Source organism: Callionymus lyra, chromosome 13 (genome assembly GCF_982586985.1).
Source record: "Callionymus lyra chromosome 13, fCalLyr1.hap1.1, whole genome shotgun sequence".
In the NCBI taxonomy this organism is placed as follows: Eukaryota; Metazoa; Chordata; class Actinopteri; order Syngnathiformes; family Callionymidae; genus Callionymus; species Callionymus lyra.
Window position 1 is genome coordinate 6,199,008 of NC_141830.1, and position 21,254 is coordinate 6,220,261.

The window sequence follows — 21,254 nt, forward strand, 5'->3', positions numbered from 1 at the left end:
TTGATGGTGATGGTGATGAAGATGATGGTGATGATGATGATGATGATGATGTTGATGATGATTATGAAGAAGTTGATGGTGTTGAAGATGGTGAAGAAATGAATTGAAATGAAAAACTCTCCCACCAACGTCTGAGCTTCTCTCTCCTGCTGAGCTGCTGTGCTTGTGCTAAGGTGGTGACAGTATCCTCTGCAGACAGGAAGTATCTGCTTCTGAATAAAGCTGGAACATGTCCATGTGTGTGGAGCTTCTATACATGCTCTGCTCCTTCCTGATCTCTGCTCCACCTCAGATGATGCATTTGTGTCATTTTTTTACTCCTTGACTTCACTTGTAAATGATCAATAATAAACAAAAGTTGTGCAAAAAACCCTTGAGATGATTTTAATTACAAACACATAAACAGAATCTTTACCAAAATAGTTGATTGTTTTCGAAAGAACAACATCAGCAAACAGGAAACACAAATAAAGAATTTCTGATACGACTTTAACTGACAAATCATGGCATTCAAGACAATCCAGTCAAATAAATATGACATTTTCATATTTGGTTGATTCCTAGAGCATTTTGTACAAGTTTATAAAACACAATTCCGCAGCTAAAATGTTCAGCGTCAAGATCGGATCATTAACTATGGAATAAATGTGAGCCAACTTTGGGTAAACATTTCTAACACCACATTTTTTTAATTTTTTTTTTCCATCAATTTCTTTTATTCTTTTCAAACAACAATATACAGACACATACAGTTTCACAATAAAGTCACAAACGAAAAAGTAAAATACAAAACAAAATCACAAAAAAACATTTATCAAAAATAAAATAAAATGAGGGTGAAATAACATTTACATGAATAGATTCAAGCCCCAGAATATGATGTATCCATCATTTTTGTCCTAATTAACATAAAAAGGAAAATTAATGCTGTCCATTCGAATTATCCCAGGTCATGATACCTCTTGCTGAGGTACTTCCATCATTTGAGAAATGTCCTTATTAATAAGGAAATTACAGAAGGGGCCCCACACATCTTCAAAACATTGCTGTTTACCCTTGATGGTGTATGTGATTTTTTCCAGTGGCAAAGTTGATGTTAATTCTAACAACCGTCTTCCAATATTTGGCTTGTCCACCTCCTTCCATGCTACTGCAATCACTCTTTTGGCCAACAATAGAGCAATATCAATGAATATTCTGTGTTTCTTTAGGATTGGACAACCAACAGGGTACAAACCTAATAGGAAAAGTTTAGGTTCCAGATTTAATTTAATTCCCAACATTCCTTCGAGACTCAGTTGTACTTCCTTCCAAAATGCTTCTATTTTGGAGCATTGCCACAAACAGTGGAAGAGTGTGCCTTTCTCAGTTACACACCAACATCTGGGACAGTGCTGTTGACTTTATTAAGTTTGACTGGTGTCAAATAAGTACGCATTAGCCAGTTGTATTGTAATAATTTAAGGCGTGTGTTGACCGTTTGTGACTGAGCTTTTGTGCAGGACCGTTCCCATTCCACATCCCAGATAATGACCTGTAGGTCTTCTCTCCAAGAATTGAATCTGCTTGTTGAAGATTCTGGTGACTGAGCAACCAGTTCACCATATATTTTTGATATCAACCCTCTTCCTTGGGCATCCTTTAACATCATTTCTTCTACAACAGTTAGTTTGGGGATAGATAATGATTGTTTTTGTTGAGATCTTATAAAGTCTCTTATTTGTAAAAATGTAAAGAAGTGGCTACGAGCTATTTTGTATTTATGAACAATGTCATTGAAGGACAGAAGTTGTTTGTCATCTGGGCTATAAAGATCTCCCACTGTTTGTAGACCCTTTTCAGCCCAAATGCCAAAACCTCCCTCACTTTTTCCTGGGGGGAATTGTTCATTTCCCCATATTGGACTGAAGATTGAAAGTGAGTCGTCTTCTTTGAAATATTTTTTAACTTGGACCCATACGTTAATAATGTTTCTTACTATAGGATTATTTGTATACGTTTTTAATCTTCTCGAATTGGCTGAATATAAGAACATGGGGAAGGGTAGTTTTAATGAACTTTCCTCCATTTCCCTCCACAATGGCACATTATCTTTTGTATAACAGAACATCATAGTTCTCAACTGGGCTGCCCAATAGTACCATTGTGGGTTGGGACATTGAAGGCGTCCTCTATCATTGGGCAAGAACAATAACGATAGGCGCAGTCTAGGGCGTTTTTTCTTCCATAAAAATTTGATGAATAAAGTTTTTAAAGGCTTCCCATCTTATGCTTGCCGAGGTTTGTGTTGTATTTGTTTCAAAGTAGAAGCCAATTTGTTCATCTAAAAAGGACACAAAACCAGGGTCAGCTAACCACTTCTGCTTAAAGCGCCAAATCCTAGGACATTTTACTAGTTTTGAAATTTTACAGAGTGTGTTGCATGATCTGAAATGAGGATTGGATCATAAACGCATTCTTTGATTCGATGTCTTAATTGTGCCGAAATTAGAAAAAAATCTATTCTTGAGTAAGACTTATTGACACCAGAAAAACATGAGAACTTCTGAAGATCAGGGTTTCTTTCCCTCCAGATGTCGACCAGGTTTAACTCTTTCATAAAATTGTGTATAGTTACTCTGCTTTTAGCATGAGACTGGTCAACACCGGAGCTTCGATCAGAATCGACGTTTTTTCCGCTGCTCCGTCAGTGTTTATCTCCGGCGCATTCAGCTCAGAGTCTGAGCTAGCGCTAGCATTAGCATCGTTGGCGGAGTTAGCTTGAAGTTTGTTGCTCCTCATCGTGTAGTCCGATTCTTTAGGTTGCGTTTGTCGTTTCCAGTCCTGGTTCGGTTTCTTTTGTGGTTGAGACATTCTCGGATGTTCTTTTGACGAAGTAGAGGTCTTTCGCTCGTGTAAACAAGGATTAAATTAGTTCGGTAGCGGAGCGGGTCGATCTGCGTCTATTCAGCTCTGCGCCATACCGGAAGCCCTAACACCACATTTTAACAGAATAAACATTTCCTTTACAAATAATTGTTAACAATAATTATTTTCAATGAGTTTTTCCATTCATTGAAACGAAAAACAAAACAAAAATTGAACTGATTCTGAGGCTGTCAAAATTTAGAGTTAGAAATTCCTGTTCACTCACATTTACTTCCATAATTAATAGTGTTCTGGGAAGAACCACAGCTGTTCAGCGAGAAGACCAAGTAAACACAACACAGAACCAGGAAGTGTCACCAATCGATCCAGTTGACAAATGGGAGGAAAAGAACCTTCCTGTGAGGAGAAGAAGGTCCGTCAGGTCACTGAGGTGATGCCGGAATCTGCCAGATGAGCATGTGACTCCGCTCAGAGCGCTGAGGAGTCGTTTGGGCCGAAGGAACCGAGTCATCGCTTGCATCGTCCCCTGCAGGGTCGGACGGCCCGGTTAGATGCAAGACATTTCGAGACAGCAGACGTTTACTGACCCATTCGGAAGTTGATGTATCCCTCCCCCCCGCTGACCACGAGCAGGGAAGTAGTGACGGCGGTGTCGGGCGAGGTGATCAAGCAACCTGGAGGAGAGAAAACCCAGTCAAGGGACAGACTCAAATGATCCTGGTGTGGTTCAGATAGTACCGGGAGCGCCGATGATGAATCGGACCGCCTGACGATGTCCGTGGAAACACAGCTGAGCCGCGGCGGTGGAGCAGTACGGGATAGACAAGTCCTCAGACGCTGAAACCATTGACAGAGATTTCTCCAGATGAAGCTTTAGTGACGACTTATGTCTTGATGTTTGGGTCTCGTTGTAATGTTATTCTGCACCAACGTGTGTCGTTTTTAAGCGCCTTATACATGTAATGTTAGTGTCTAATAAAAATCATACATTTTGGTTGTTTCAAACTACAATCTTTGATCCATAAGATCATGTATGGATTTCTCTCCAACATCCCTCAATGACTGTTTGTAGGTTCAGATCCAGATCTAGTGAAGTAACCAGAGCCTGAAGGTGAAGTTCATTTCTGACAAGTATTTTAAACTAAAATGTAAATGTTGTCTAAAGAAGAACCAACAGAAACTGCTCTTAAACCTCTGAGGAGTTTGTGGATGATTGTTGAGGGGATGTTACATCAAAAATTGCAGAGTAATACTATGAGAAGAGTAATAGTATGAGAATTGCACAGTAATACTACAAGAAGAGTAATACTATGAGAATTTCAGAGTAATACTACAAGAAGAGTAATACTACGAGAATTGCAGAGTAATACGACGCAAATTGCAGAGTATTACTATGCAAATTGCAGAGTAATACTACAAGAATTGCAGAGTAATACTACAAGAATTGCAGAGTAATACTATGCAAATTGCAGCGTAATACTGCAAGAAGAGTAATACTATGAGAATTGCAGAGTAATACTACGAGAATTGCAGAGTAATACTACAAGAAGAGTAATACTACAAGAATTGCAGAGTAATACTACGCAAATTGCAGAGTATTACTATGTGAATTGCAGAGTAATACTACCCAAATTGCAGAGTAATACTACAAGAAGAGTTATACTACGAGAATTGCAGAGTAATACCACGCAAATTGCAGAGTAATACTACGCAAATTGCAGAGTAATCTGCAGTGTCAGTGTCATCTTGTTCTTCCTCTTTATGTTCTTCTTATTTTATTTTTTATGTATTATTTTTTATTGTTTATGAAAAATTGCTGGCTATTGTAAAAAAACAATTTCCCAAAGGAGACCTCCTGAGGGATCAATAAAGTTTTACCTTACCTTACCTTACCTTAATACTACACAAATTGCAGAGTAATACTAAGCGAATTGTAGGATAATACTAAAATAATTGAAGAGTAATAATACGAGAATTAAAGAGTAATACTACGAGAATTGAAGAGTAATACTACGAGAATTGAAGAGTTATACTACGTGAATTGAAGAGGAGTACTACAAGAATCCCAGAGTAATACTACAGTGACTCGTGGTGAGGCTTCATAATTTTCAGACTTTTCAGAACCGTGTTAAACATAAAATCAGTTCTCGATCAGTAAGTAAAACAAAGCTAATGTATCCGATGACGATGTCGGTTTTGAGAACATTTAAGAATTTTTAAGTGAACCTTAATGTCAGAAAAACATGCTAAATGAAGTTCTAATTCGGATAAGGATATTTTAGTTAACTGTTGGCAGAACCGTGGTAGAAAGATTACAGATCGTGGATCATAAATGTCATGTCACCGATAATGCGACAGTTAGAAGTTTGGTTACAGATCTGTCAACAGTTTGTAAACAGAAACATAGTTTCAACGTTGATTCAATGTATTTGTGAGATTCCAACAAAAAAGATTTTCAACCGAAATAACCAAAAAACGAGAAAAGAACACCTACTTATTGACAAGGGGATGGAAAAGATGGCTCCGCCTCCGGTGCCGACCCAGAGGCGACCGGAGACGACGGTCAGAGAAGAGATCTGAAGAGGCGACAGAGTCAGAAAGGCCTGTCCTGAGGTGGAGAAATGAAGACGGCGTTATAAGAAGGTCTCACTGGACCAAACCACGTATTGTCGAGGTACCGAGTGTTTTGGTGACCACGGCAGTGAAGTCTACTTGCTGCAGAGGTCGACCCGTGGACCAGTCCAGCAGCCTGAGGATGGGATCCAGTCGACACGACGTCCAAACGCCGCTGCCGGCGGCGCACAGGAAGCGGACCTGCTGCTCGCTGCGCTCGGACACCGACACGACTTGCTGGACGACAGAGACACGTGTCACATCCAGACGACTTCTGGAACATCGAGATCGGAGTCACCTCCATCCTCCTGCTCTCCACCTCCACCACGTGGACTTTGTTCCAGTAGCCCACCCACAGCCGGCCGCTCTTAGCGAGGCAGCAGCGCACGGGCTGCAGAGGGTTGGCGCCGAGAGGCAGCACCGAGTGAGTCTGGAGATTCCAGTGACCTGTCGGGTCAGAAGGTGATGGACGGAGTCAAAACACAGATCTTACAGAGACCGTCAAGTGTAGAACTTACTTCACAATTTGCAGTTAAAAAAAGAGATTAAACAGACACATTCAATTAAAACAAACAAACGTATCTTGCAGGAGAGTCTGAACAGCTTGTTGTGTTAGCGGCTAACTGTCAGCACTGAGGCGGCGCGACAATGATACAAAAATAATACATGGGCGTGATTGAAGCTGGAAGATCAGCACCCATTATTACATCCTAATGGGTTCATTCCGTGAGACTTCAGACAGGGGAGAACTTTATAAAGTAATAACTTCACAAGGGAGCGACGTCATGATGAATGATTCAATATTTACAACATTTAAGTCAGGAAAGTTGGGTTTTCACATTAGTTGCCTTTTAAAATAAAAAATATATAAAAATGATAATAAAAAACAAGATGATGCAATGTAACAATGATAACAAAATAAATGGTCTTTAATTGAGGCTACAAGACATTAGTCAACAATTTAAATGAGAAAATTGTCCATTTTTTCAAGAGGTTCTTTAGACGAGTTTAATCAGATGTGATCTTCTTTTGTTGCTTCTCATTTGTAAAAATTCCACTTTATTTAGCTTTTTTCTTTTCTTTTTTTTCTGAACCCCCCTTACTGTTTCCTTGTTTGACTTATTTGATAATAATAAATATATTATTTAAAAAAAGATAATTAAATAGCTTAAATAATTAAGTAGAAATACACATAATAAGGAATAAAATAATGATAATGTATATCAATAACACAAACATCTTTACAAGACAATAAACACTAATAAAAGTGTTAAAAACACACACACCACAGAAGTACAAAGGTAGAGTGAGGAACAAAAAAAACAAAACAAGAAAAAAATAAAATAAAATATAACATCTCCTTCCTGCAGGTTGGATGAACAAGTCCGTCACTGTTTGTGTTTTACACCTGGACTGACTAAATATTTTCGCCTCTCGTTTTATTGCGTTGGATAAACTTTCGTTAAACTCTTATTGTGACGAACAGGGATGAAAAATGTTTGTGCACTTAGCATTAGCATCTTTTTTGTGGTGTTAACCTGATCGATACAGCAACTGCTTTTAATACCAACCGACTCATTTCTCTGCCGCTGACTCAGCACTTTGATCCGCAAAAAGGATTTGAACATCTCAAAATAAAGTGACATTACCTGAGCTGATGGAGAAGAATGCTAAAGTTCCGTTGCCCAGACCAGCGATGACCTTATTTTGGGAGACTCTGAGAAACAAGAAGAGAAAAATAGATGTTGATAAAACGTGAGTAAATCAAAGTGCAGATTCGTAGGTCGATGATGAAGGTTGATGAAATCCACATTTTACACACAAATTTGTTCTGCTCACGATTCATGAGACCCAGAGAGTTTAAAGGAACATGTAAAGAGTGTCATTGAATAAATATATACTTTGCTAATGGTGCAGTTATGGAGACACAAAGTTCATCATCTGGAGGTGGCGCAGATGATGAGTGACTTACGTGAGCGAGTGAACACTCTCCGAGAGCGACACAGAGTGAAGACATCTCCTCCTTCCACCGGATGCTGGATGGACCAGAATACTGGGAGAAAACATGGAGAATTAAAGTGATATTTCACGTGATTCAGAAGGTCTCAGCACCTTCCCTCCTGTGTTCCGATCCACACGGTTCCTGGACTCTGACCTGCAGTCAGAAGTGTGTTGAAGTGACACCACTGATGTTTTTCTCTGCCACAGCAAGCTGTACCGACACTGACCTATAGGGGGCACCGCGCAGATGCAGAGGGCCGAGGCGGTGGGCGGGAGGATGAAGTGATCCTGCACCGTGTTGGAGCGAGCAGGATCGATGACGATCATCTCACTGCAGGAGTGAGGACCAGAAACTACCCAAACGGAACACTGAGGGACGCAAGCAGCAGTTGAGGAGGAGATTAAGAGTGAAGGACTTCGTCCATTCAAATCAATTCAACTTCTTGGACCTACTGTGGCGTCTCCGGAGATCTCTGGAGGAACAGCCGCCGCACAGTTCATCTACAAGAACACACAATATATGAATTAAACTGTGGACTTCACAGACACTGACTGGGTTTACTTTAGCGGTGGAGTCTCTGTGGTCCAGCAATCGAAGCTGCGTCAACACTGGCACGTCTGGAGCTGGACTCTGTTCCTACAACCAAGAAATAGATACATTAAATTATCGCAACTTTCTTTCTTCACCTTCAAATAATTATTTGAATCTTAGTTGTTTTAATGTTTATATTTCAATAAACTGTGATTAAAATAAAATCATTCGATTTTAATTAACATGTAAATATTTGCGTTTGTTCATTTTTGTGTTGCAATTAAACCTTCGGCCTTTAGATGGCGTCAGCGATTACATCCTCTGCAACTAAAGAAGAATTAAATGAAGATCCTGGTTATAACTGAGGATACAGTCGACTCCAGCGTTTGGACATATTTTGGTTTGAAAACAAATGAAAGCAGTTACGACTTCGTCAAGAGTCATGTGGTCTGTAAATACTACAACACCAGAGTCAAGTACTGGACAATAATACTTGTTCCTGCAGTATAACTTTATTTTATGCAATATATCGTATGATACGTATTAGTGTGAACGCCTACAATTTTTTTTTTTACACATGTAACCAAAGCTTCTAACCATCGTGTAACCGAATCATTTCCGTTATGCCATTTTTCTATAGCAGAATAAATATTTATTCTTTTAGACCAACTTCAAACATGTACAAGATTATAGCCAACATAACAGTTCCATTACCGAACTTAAGTTACAGCACTTCAAATATTCTCCAAAAGTTACAGTACGTCTAATAGGCCTATTAATTCTGATTTTACTTACTGTCCTGATTAATGTTTTAACTGCACTCGAAAATCTTTCATCATGTTTGTGAACTATGAAGCCACACTACGAGTTACAGTAGTATTACTCTGCGATTCATCGAGTATTACTCAAATGAACAAAAGAGAAAAAAATCGTTTTTTACGAAACGTTTACGATTTTAAATCAGTGCAACTGTTCACACATGCATACGTATCACAATGACTGTTCAGACCGACCTGATCATCTCTCTCTTCCACCTGCAGGTTTCCCAGAGGAACGCTCCAGCCGTGAAGCTGCCGTTTCCCGAGAGAAGCCCAGATGTGGGATCGCACTTCCTTGTAGACCTCCCTCCTCCGGGCGCGAGGAGAGGAAGACGAGCTGCAGACAGAACCGTGGAACCGTCAAGAACAGATCTGCAGGAGGTGAAAGCTCCGGCATTACTTGGCCTCGGAGGTCTTGACCGAGTGCAGGTGTGAACACTCTCGCGGGGGACGATGGATGGATGGAGAGGTCTGTGGACTGTATGAAGGAGTGGAGGGAAGGATCAAGGGCTCCTTGGAGAGGTTGAAGAAGCGGTTAAACCTTGAAGAAAAGATTAAAGAATAAAAAGAAAAGAAGAATTAAAATCCAAGCTTGACATGTGCAACTCAAATGTTTAGTTTATATGGAAGTATATCAGAACATTGCATTCATTTAAGATTTAAAAATGATTAAAAAAAAAAAATCATTCCAATTCTCGATATTAAAAGTTTGAATTTGATTTAAAAAAAAAGTATAATTTTCAAAATAATCATTTATTTTCCTTTTTATTTACACTTAGAGTTTAAAATTTTAGTTTAAATAATTCAAACATACAATTTTTACATTTATTATTTTTGAATTCGTAGTCTTTTTGAAATTCTAAATTATAGGCAGTAAGTTGAATCAGTTACTAATTTGGTATTGTCTAATGTCACCATTATACTGAATTAAAAAGACTACAGATTTAAAATATATATAATTAAGAAATCATAATGTTTTATTTACTGGAATTAAACTCTGTAAAATCGATTTAGAAAACGTTTTAAATATTTTTACCGTTTTAATGAATCACATTTCATGTTTGAATTTTTCTTTTTCAAAATTAATTATTTTATTTGATTCATTTTAATAAACCGAGTTTGATATTCAAATAACTTCCAATCATTCAAAACTATTTTTCTAAATTTTCTTATTTATATATTTTTTAATTTCAATGTAAAAATGTTTTGTTCATAATAAGAGTACCAAACTACTTGATCAAACCTTTAACTTAAAAACCCCAAAACAGTTTCAACATTTGAAATGATAAATCAATTCAATATTCTAAAAGGCAGTGATAACGTAGTTTTCCACGTACTTTCTCCAAACACTGGACTTCCCTTCATCACTCAACCTCTCTTCTTTCGAGGCTCTAGAAAAGAAATCGGAGAAACATAAGCAACTAAAGACAATGAACAAGTTCAAATTCAAAAACGTCCACCTGAGAGTTTGACTGCGTCGGACGGCTTCCTGCAGCTCGAACAGACGCTGCTTGTACTGGTTCTTCTCCATGACGACGCGAGCCATCTCGGAGCGAGAGAAGTGGCGCATGGACGACGGCAGCAGAGCCTGACACAGAGAGGGAATCTGTCACGTGACCTTTGCCGAGGTCAAGTGTTGAGGTTATGTCATTGAAATCCTAAGCATGTCCAAACATCAGCTTTAAAAGCTGCAGGGTTCGACTGTATCCTCTCGACCTCAGTCAAGGACGGGATCTCACGGGATTTCATTGTTCCTTTAGCTGCACAGGATGTAATGACTGCTGCCATCTAAAGGCCTAATTTTTAATTGCAACACAAACATGAACAAAAGCCTTGAATATTTGTTATTGTTAATTTAAACAATCAAATTATTTTACTTTATATTAACTTCAATTAAATATAAACCATTTAATAAATATAATTTGTAAGACCCCCTCAAAAACAATTAAGCAATGTTTTCTTTAATGTATTATTATGTTTATTAAAATATAAAAATAATATAGTCCTGTTAAATAATGATTCAGTAATGTGAAAAAATATCAGCATTTGAACTGACATGAGCGTCTGAAAGATGTTTAGAAATAAAAATATTCTTTGTAAAGAAGGTGTTTTATAGTAAATACAAAAAAAAATGCATGATTGCCTACTTCTTAACTTAAATAAATTGTTCTGTCACTGTTATAATTATGAGTAAAGAAAAGGCTTTTTTGTAGATAATAAATTGAATATTTCAAATGGTCCATGCAAGAATGAAGAGATTGTTTTTAACTTAAAAAGGTAGAAAAATAGGTAGAATTTTACATCTTGGTCGTCGTCCTCCGTTTGCCCTCGGAGCCTTAGAAAGTAAAGAAATTGTTAATAAAAATAAGTAACTTGAGGGAATAAAAAAAAAAGCTTCATTAAAAGACCTTTTATTTTCCTCGTCCTTCTCCTTCACCCGACCTTCTAATCGAGAAACGGCCTCCAGAAGAGAAGACACCTCCAGTTTCAGAGCCTCTCGATCGTCCGTCAGCTCCACCACGCGAGAAATCAGAGCCTTGCGAGCCGCGTCGACCAACTCACTGAGGGAGGAGCAGAAAGTTAGAGTAGAACCAGACTCCACTCACGTCAGAACGAGAAGCTCGGCTTATCTCCAACTTGACTTCCGACTAGTCGTCTTCTACTCTGTTTATTTATCAACACATTTATCTCTGACATTCTTGAAAATATCTAGACCTAAAACACCAATAAAGATGCTCAGATGAGCAGAATTCAAACACAGATTATAAAGGAGTCGTTTGTTTGAATCTTCAACAAATAACAATGATTGATGAAAGTTTTTTTTCCATTTACTCTCCGGAAATCTCCCCAAAAACAAATCTCATCAGATCTTGATTTAAATGTCAGAAAAACGAACTGTACTCATCAACGATCAACTAGTCATTAAAAAGTAAAATGAATACTTAATTAAAAGTTTATTATTTGCTCACTTATTAATTCTGGATTAATCTGGATACATTTTACAATTAACTTAATTATTTGTTTTCTTATTTTCTTATTTCTTTGATTTCCTTCTTTTAAAATAATTGAAAATAGAAAACAAAATATTGACATAATGTTTGACAATTCCATTTGTGTCAATAATAATTATATCAACAAATAAATGCACTTTTTTATCCATAACTAACACTGAGGACATGCAAACAAATCAATTCAAACAATATAATAATAATTCAATTTCCGTTCGATTTTGTTTTTGCATTTAAACACGGCTCAAGAACGAAGTATGACTTTATAATGAATATTTCTGATAGAACCAGTTCAGAGAGAAAAGAGAAAGTATGAACTCACTGGTTGACTTTCAGTTCCTCGTTCTGTGCAAGAATCTCCTCAAACTGGTCGGAACTGCCTGTAGAAGAGTTGGAACCTGATGAAAATCCCTCGTAAACAAAGGTTGGAAGTCTAACTCAAGTATCATTTTTTTTTGTTCCGGATTCTGCTTCGAAAATATGTTTTTAGCATCATATAAGAAACATTGTACGTTGTGTTAAAAAAACAAATGTGTTTGTAGTATCGACCTCCACCACTGCGTATATATTTCTGGAAGTCACCTTGACCCAGAGACAACACAAGGGATACCTCAAACACATTTGTTCTCAGGCCTTCGAGTCACCTTGGTCCAGCGATAACAAAGGGTTAAAATAGCATATCAAATTAAATAAATAAATGGAATAAAAAAATATCAACCCGGATGAATATGATGATTGATGATGGATGATGGATGATGGATGATGGATGATGGATGATGATGATGATGATGATGATGATGTAGTGAGATGGTCTGATGAAGCTTCATGAAGCAGTGTCATGTTGTTCAGAGGTCAGTAGGTGGCGCCATCAGTTTTAAAAATGATGTTTCATCAGAACAGTTGTTCAAAACAAAGGACAATAGTGCAGATACGCCATCTAGTGGACTCTGAAGATAATGCCACTGTTTCATGAAGCTTCATCAATGCGGACTTTGAAGATAATGACACTGTTTCATGAAGCTTCATCAACACATCACTACCATCTAGTGGACTCTGAAGATAATGACAGTTTCATGAAGCTTCATCAACACATCACTACCATCTAGTAGACTCTGAAAATAATGACACTGTTTCATGAAGCTTCATCAACACATCACTACCATCTAGTGGACTCTGAAGATAATGACACTGTTTCATGAAGCTTCACCAACACATCACTACCATCTAGTGGACTCTGAAGATAATGACACTGTTTCATGAAGCTTCATCAACACATCACTACCATCTAGTGGACTCTGAAGATAATGACACTGTTTCATGAAGCTTCATCAACACATCACTACCATCTAGTGGACTCTGAAGATAATGACACTGTTTCATGAAGCTTCATCAACACATCACTACCATCTAGTGGACTCTGAAGATAATGACACTGTTTCATGAAGCTTCACCAACACATCACTACCATCTAGTGGACTCTGAAGATAATGACACTGTTTCATGAAGCTTCACCAACACATCACTACCATCTAGTGGACTCTGAAGATAATGACACTGTTTCATGAAGCTTCATCAACACATCACTACCATCTAGTGGACTCTGAAGATAATGACACTGTTTCATGAAGCTTCATCAACACATCACTACCATCTAGTGGACTCTGAAGATAATGACACTGTTTCATGAAGCTTCATCAACACATCACTACCATCTAGTGGACTCTGAAGATAATGACACTGTTTCATGAAGCTTCACCAACACATCACTACCATCTAGTGGACTCTGAAGATAATGACACTGTTTCATGAAGCTTCACCAACACATCACTACCATCTAGTGGACTCTGAAGATAATGACACTGTTTCATGAAGCTTCATCAACACATCACTACCATCTAGTGGACTCTGAAGATAATGACACTGTTTCATGAAGCTTCATCAACACATCACTACCATCTAGTGGACTCTGAAGATAATGACACTGTTTCATGAAGCTTCATCAACACATCACTACCATCTAGTGGACTCTGAAGATAATGACACTGTTTCATGAAGCTTCACCAACACATCACTACCATCTAGTGGACTCTGAAGATAATGACACTGTTTCATGAAGCTTCACCAACACATCACTACCATCTAGTGGACTCTGAAGATAATGACACTGTTTCATGAAGCTTCATCAACACATCACTACCATCTAGTGGACTCTGAAGATAATGACACTGTTTCATGAAGCTTCATCAACACATCACTACCATCTAGTGGACTCTGAAGATAATGACACTGTTTCATGAAGCTTCATCAACACATCACTACCATCTAGTGGACTCTGAAGATAATGACACTGTTTCATGAAGCTTCACCAACACATCACTACCATCTAGTGGACTCTGAAGATAATGACACTGTTTCATGAAGCTTCACCAACACATCACTACCATCTAGTGGACTCTGAAGATAATGACACTGTTTCATGAAGCTTCATCAACACATCACTACCATCTAGTGGACTCTGAAGATAATGACACTGCTTCATGAAGCTTCATCAACAGTAACGACGAGTCATCTCTCACCTCTGATGCTGACTCCTCTGTCGACACTCTCCACATAATCTCGGCTCAACTCCGACAGCTCGGAGAAAACTGAATCTGTGTTGCGAAGCTCCCACTCCACGCTCTCATCCTCCAGCTCCTCCTCGTCCGGGCCTCCTCCCTCCATCTCTTCTCCCTCCTCGGCCTCCCGCGCATCCTCCTCCATGACACCTGTGGGAGGCTCACCTGTCGGAGGCTCACCTGGTGTGAGCAGGGTGCTGGAGACAGCAGCAGGGGGTGAGTGGGAGGTGCAGGTGAGACGGAGACTCAGGTACCTGGCGTGGAACTCTCGGAGCTCTGGAGTGGAACTGACGATGTCGTGGACGAACTGATCGCACTTGGCTACGATGTCGATCCCGGACTCTTCTTTAGGAACAAAGTCCTCCAGGCACGGAGGGCCTGAGTTCGCGTGCGGTCGCTGGAAAACCTGGCGAAAAATGAATCTTTATTCATCGATCCGATCAAATCCAGGAGCTCACACACAACTACCTGATGACCAGCATCCGAGTCAGAGAGGCTCGGTTGGAATTCGCCGTTCTTGGGTCGAGCACGAGTCCTGGAGGCCGGAGATCTTTGAAGAAGAGTTTTTGAAGCGTTTGTTTTCTTTAACTCAAAATGCATGAACCACTGCACACATGACATAATCCAGAGCTTCTCAATACAAGATCCTTTTTGTACTTTGTACTCTAAAAGAAAGCAAAACCACTTTTATTATTACTAATTTAACTATAAATATCACTTCTTTCTTTGTTTTAGGAGCTAAACATGTTTTACATCATGACTTAAATTAACTTGTAATTTAAATTAAAGAGTTGATTTTGTTGGTTTTCCTCTCATATTAAGGCGTCTTTTCTAAATCTAAGTAGTGACGTAAGTTTCATGTTAGAAATGCCTCTTGGACAATTCAATTTCAAATTATACAAGACAAAAGGAAAAAAAATGATGTTGAATATGATGGGAAAACTTACTAAAAAGGACCAAAATAATGGACATTTTTAAATAAAATGTTGTCTAAATTTGATCGAAAATATTGAATCAGATTTTAAAATTAAAAAGAATTCTTAAAGAATGTCAGAAACGGTTTAGAAGAAAAATGGAGTTGGTCAAAAAAGGGTGTATTAATGAAGTTGTCATAATGTTATTTACGTTTATTTTGTTTATTTGTTTTATTTAAGTTAAAATGTGGCATCGAACTCTGAATTTCGAACACTGAAACATCAAAATCGGACTTTGAATTTGAAAAAAATTTTTGCCGTCTTTTTTTTAAATGCATGAATAAATTCAATGTACAAAAAGATTTAATGTAAAGGTTAAAGGTTAAAGTCTGATTTTGAATTCAGTGTCTTAAACGTAAATATAAAAACAATATACATAACAAGTAGTGATGTGTTGATGAAGCTTCATGAAGCAGTGTCATGTTGTTTAGAGGTCAGTAGGTGGCGCCATCATTTTAAAAAATGATGTTTCATGAGAACAGTTGTTCAAAACAAAGGAAGATTTTGCAGACTAGATACCGCCATCTAGTGGACTCTGAAGATAATGACACTGCTTCATGAAGCTTCATCAACAAATCACTACCATCTAGTGGACTCTGAACATAATGACACTGTTTCATGAAGCTTCATCAACACATCACTACCATCTAGTGGACACTGAACATAATGACACTGTTTCATGAAGCTTCATCAACACATCACTACCATGTAGTGGACTCTGAAGATAATGACACCGTTTCATTAAGCTTCATCAACACATCACTACCATCTAGTGGACTCTGAAGATAATGACACTGTTTCATGAAGCTTTATCGACACATCACTACCATCAAGTGGACTCTGAAGATAATGACACAGTTTCATGAAGCTTCAGCAACACATCACTACCATCTAGTGGACTCTGAAGATAATGACACTGTTTCATGAAGCTTCATCAACACATCACTACCATCTAGTGGACTCTGAACATAATGACACTGTTTCATGAAGCTTCATCAACACATCACTACCATCTAGTGGACTCTGAACATAATGACACTGTTTCATGAAGCTTCATCAACACATCACTACCATCTAGTGGACTCTGAAGATAATGACACTGCTTCATGAAGCTTCATCAACACATCACTAGTGAAAAAGTAAAAGTAAAGAGGAAAACGAACATATTGAGTTATGAAAGGTTGACGGTGCAAACCTTTGAGCAGAATCTCTCTCAGAGTCTCGTTTCTTCTCCATCATCTCCCGATGTGTGTGAGACAACTGCACACAAACACACACGTGACAAATAGACTAAAAAGCCTGCGATTTGTGACGACGAACCTTGTTGTGAGAGATTCGTAGTGAGCTCATCTCTCGACTCAAACTGTTCTTCTGCTCCTCCAGGGCCACCACTGGAGACACATCAGAGGTCAGGAGCTCGGTCAACATTCAAGAGACTATTATGAGAGACTCACGTTGATCCGCCTGCTCCCTCGCTTTCTTCTCCAGGTCGCGCTCCCGCCGCTCTCGCTCCTTCTCTCTGGCCCTCATGGTTCTTCTCTCCTGCTCCATCTGGTCCTCCAGCTCCAGACATCTCTGCGGGGGAAACACAAGGTCAGACCGGCGTTGGCGTCCAAGCATTGCCGGGGGTGGGGGGGGAGTGGTTGTGCACCTCCTGGCTCTCTTTCCTCAGACTCCTCTCCGCCAGGTATCTCTCCAGCAGAGCTTCTCGCTCCGCCTTCTCTCGCTCCGCCTCCTCCTCTCGCTCTCGCAGCTGAGCCTTGCAGCCGGCGAGTCCCTCCAGGACCCACACCAGGATGGGCAGCAGAGACTCCACCACGCCTTCGCCATGGGTCTCGATCACGGCCTGAGGACAAAACGTCACGTCGTCAATCACTTTTTCAAACTTTTCATTCCATCTCTTCATCCCTTGTGTTACCGCAGGGTCAAGGTCAACGACCTCCACCCCTGCATATGTTTTTAAAAAATCCAGGGAGGTCGTTCATTTTCACCCAGAGGCAACACAAGGGATACCACAAACACATTTGTTTTGGGGTCACTTTGACCCTGACATAACCCTCAGATTTTTAAAATGTATTTTCTCATTATGAAGTAAAAAAACACATCAGCAACTGAGTACTGAACAAACGATAAAATACCTAAAAACACCTCGGGCTATTACATTGTACAATTCTGAGTTCGGGGGCAGGAGTGGAGTAAAAGTATCTTGATGTTCTGTTCTATGTTAGTCTTTGTATCCTTTGTCTTTGTTCTTTCTCTTTTATCTATGTTCTTCTTATCTTTATCTTTAGACTTAGATTGTATCATCTTGTTCTTTCTCTTTATTTCTCTTTGTTCTTGTTCTTATTTTATTTTGATTTATTTTTTATAAAAAATTGCTGTATTTGCTGTGGCTATTGGAAAAAACAATTTCCCGAGGGAGACCTCCTGAGGGATCAATAACCTACCTACCTACCTACCTACCTACCTACCTACCTTACCTTAAAACAATCATGGGCAATAGAGTTAATACAAGAATACAATAAAACATCTTAAAATAAATAAAACCGTGACATAAGTGAGGATTAAAAAAAAATAGTAGGAATAGAAAACGATCAGCTGTGTCTTAAAATACAAAGAGTAAAAGTGTGTTTTAATATTTGTTTGAAAAACCTTAACCCTTGTGTTATCTCAGGGTCACGGTGACCCGAAGGCCTTAAAACAAATGTAATTGTTTTATCCCTTGTGTTGTCGCTGGGTCAAGGTGAACAACCTCTGCCATTGCATATGTGTCTATGGAAGCCAGGGAGGTCGTACACCTTGACCCAGAGACAACGCAAAGGTTAAAAGTCTTAAATGTGATAAATAATAAGATTCATTCAATTTATAATAACAATAAATGTTCAGTGTTTAACAGGAATTTAATCAAAATAAGTAACGATGATTGTATTTTTATATAATTGGTTTTGTTCTCTACTTTAATACTGTATCCAGATACGATACTTATTTTAAAGGGTATTGATAGAAAACATTGTTCTGATTGTTTTGGTTTATTTTATTTATCTTTTGATATCTCAAGACCTGAAACATTTTTTTTTAAATTATAAAAATTTCACATATGGTTTTGTTATTTTTGTATTTTTCTTTGGGGTTTTTTATCCTTGTGGTACTACAGACGGTATCGAGTGGAAAATGTTAGAATAAAACACTAATAATACAGACATATTATTATTGGAAACTAATCTTGCCACAAACAAAATGAACATTTTGAATAAAGTTAATTATTTTTACAAATGACTCAAGACATTTTTACTTTTAAGACCTGTAGAGGGTTCACATTAGGCCTGGAAGTCTCGACATAAGAACCTGTGCTACAGACCTGCAGCTCTGAGTACAGCTTCCCTGCTTCTTCACTGACGATGTTAGGATCCAGCTCCACCTCCCCAGACGCACTCAGAACTCTCTCGCTGTACTCCATCATCACTTCTGCTCTTCACTGCTTCATGTCACATCTGGAAACATGTTCTGACTCTTCAGTCGTCTGATGTCGACGCCAGTGGTCGGTCCATCCTGAGAGACAGGACAGTTGTAGAACCGTTGTTATGTGCCGCGAACAAAGCATGATATTTTAATTTAAATGACAATTTTTTATAGTAAACATTTTACAGCTTCTCTCATTTTGCAATTTGAAAAATACATGAAATAACAGAAGTATAGTTGATTTTTTTTTTTTTTACATCATACACTTACAAACCTATACTTTTCTTATCAGCTATAAACAAAGATCTAAATTGTAATCAACATAAATATAAAAGGTTATATTTATGTTGATTACAAACATCAAACAATTTAACTATAATCACAGCATTTTCATCTTTTTCAATCAATTTTCATTTGTAATCAAACAATTTTCAACAGTAATCAAACATTTTTAACTATAATCAAACATTTTTAACTATAATCAAACATTTTTCAACTATAATCAAACAATTTTCAACTATAATCAAACATTTTTCAACTGTAATCAAACATTTTTCAACTATAATCAAACATTTTTCAACTATAATCAAACAATTTTCAACTATAATCAAACATTTTTAACTATAATCAAACATTTTTCAACTATAATCAAACAATTTTCAACTATAATCAAACATTTTTCAACTGTAATCAAACATTTTTCAACTATAATCAAACAATTTTCAACTATAATCAAACATTTTTAACTATAATCAAACATTTTTCAACTATAATCAAACAATTTTCAACTATAATCAAACATTTTTCAACTGTAATCAAACATTTTTCAACTATAATCAAACATTTTTCAACTATAATCAAACAATTTTCAACTATAATCAAACATTTTTAACTATAATCAAACAATTTTCAACTATAATCAAACAATTTTCAACTATAATCAAACATTTTTCAACTGTAATCAAACATTTTTCAACTATTATCAAACTATTTTCAACTATAATCAAACATTTTCAACTAAAATCAAACATTTTTCAACTATAATCAAACAATTTTCAACTATAATCAAACATTTTTAACTGTAATCAAACATTTTTCAACTATAATCAAACACTTTTCAACTATAATCAAACATTTTTCAACTGTAATCAAACATTTTTCAACTATAATCAAACTATTTTCAACTATAATCAAACATTTTTCAACTATTATTATACACTTTTCAAATGTAATACAATCATTTACATCTGTAATCAAACCATTATCAACTCTTATCAAACAATTTTCAACTGTAATCAAACAATTTTCAACAATTATGAAAGAATTTTCAACTATAATCAAACAATTAAACTGATCCCGGTCTCCTGACTGCACTGGCACTAAACTGTTCCACATGCAAAGTATTTCAATGGTTTTACACTCTTTTATACTACACAAAAAACTATTAAGAAAAAGAGAGTGTATGAAAGATTGGATGATAGTAGTTTATAAGGATACACACCAGTACAAGCTATCAACACATACGTGCTGGAATTACAAGTTTTACATTCAGTTATTTTATCACCAGCATCACAAACTCTTACAGAGAGATTTAAAGACATTCCTGAACCTGAACTTTACCCTCAGTGTGAACTTTGTTTCCCAGCAGGACTTCAGAATTCCTTCAAATAGAGGTGAACTGAATATCTGATGAACGACTGAGCTCTTGGTCCACTGTGTGTGTCAGGTCATCTGTGGGTACACAAGTGTGTGTGTGTGTGTGTGTGTGTGTGTGTGTGTGTGTTTACATGAGCAGCCTATATATGAATAAAAGTGTCCCTGCTTAAGAAATACATTTTAAATATGGATACATAGTTAGAGAACGTATAGCTAAAAGATAAATGTATCTATAATCGACAACAGAAATATATATTTTGACTTAGTTTTTAACACTTTCCACCCCAAGGGTTTGTTGTATTATTCAACCAAAATAACTGTGTTTACTTGTACAAGAAGGCACATTTTAAATGGACATAAACAGCCAGTCAAATGGCTCCGTCTAAAGGTAAAACGGCTAAAAAACACGTTTATATTTAGGTTAGAACGGATTAACACGACGTGGTTTAAGTGAGTTATGGAAATGAAAGTACACTCAAGTGTTTTAGACCGAAAATAAGAAGTGTTCGTGCAGTAAAAATAGGTTGTAGTTTGAATAGATGAAGCAACACTTTGCTGTAAATAAACAACGTGACACCTGCTGTCTGGAAACATCGAGATACATTCGATCAACTAACAACAAGAGTTTAGATCAAACTCACCTCTTAAGAAAACTTTCGTTTAACTCTTGTGTCTCACAGACCTGTCAATCAAACCGGACGAGTTTACAG

The 21,254-nt window shown here is 37.5% G+C and overlaps 1 protein-coding gene across 4 annotated transcripts; it reads right to left on the reverse strand.

Annotated features, from left to right (window-relative positions):
* Nucleotides 1-368: 368 nt before the first annotated feature.
* LOC148067169 (C-Jun-amino-terminal kinase-interacting protein 4) lies at nucleotides 369-21,252 on the reverse strand. Of its 4 annotated transcripts, XR_015713222.1 has the most exons (29): nucleotides 21,186-21,252; nucleotides 18,788-18,978; nucleotides 17,081-17,275; nucleotides 16,884-17,004; nucleotides 16,750-16,820; nucleotides 16,625-16,689; nucleotides 14,924-15,005; nucleotides 14,710-14,861; nucleotides 14,417-14,652; nucleotides 12,163-12,238; nucleotides 11,241-11,393; nucleotides 11,134-11,167; nucleotides 10,293-10,420; nucleotides 10,170-10,223; nucleotides 9,233-9,373; nucleotides 9,028-9,169; nucleotides 8,045-8,119; nucleotides 7,936-7,983; nucleotides 7,710-7,851; nucleotides 7,594-7,636; nucleotides 7,454-7,534; nucleotides 7,131-7,198; nucleotides 5,780-5,928; nucleotides 5,547-5,718; nucleotides 5,363-5,476; nucleotides 3,607-3,705; nucleotides 3,456-3,542; nucleotides 1,769-3,394; nucleotides 369-1,562 (listed from the first exon to the last, which is right to left on the reverse strand). XR_015713222.1 is itself a non-coding variant. In XM_087805694.1 (28 exons), exons 2-28 carry the CDS (start codon nucleotides 18,887-18,889, stop codon nucleotides 3,291-3,293), a joined length of 2,916 nt encoding a protein of 971 aa, XP_087661820.1. In that variant the 5' UTR covers nucleotides 18,890-18,978; nucleotides 21,186-21,252; the 3' UTR covers nucleotides 369-3,290. The 4 variants fall into 4 exon arrangements, 3 of the variants coding, with proteins under 3 accessions (XP_087661820.1, XP_087661818.1, XP_087661819.1); XM_087805694.1 differs by having other exon boundaries at nucleotides 369-3,394; nucleotides 12,163-12,220; XM_087805692.1 differs by having other exon boundaries at nucleotides 369-3,394.
* Nucleotides 21,253-21,254: the final 2 nt, after the last annotated feature.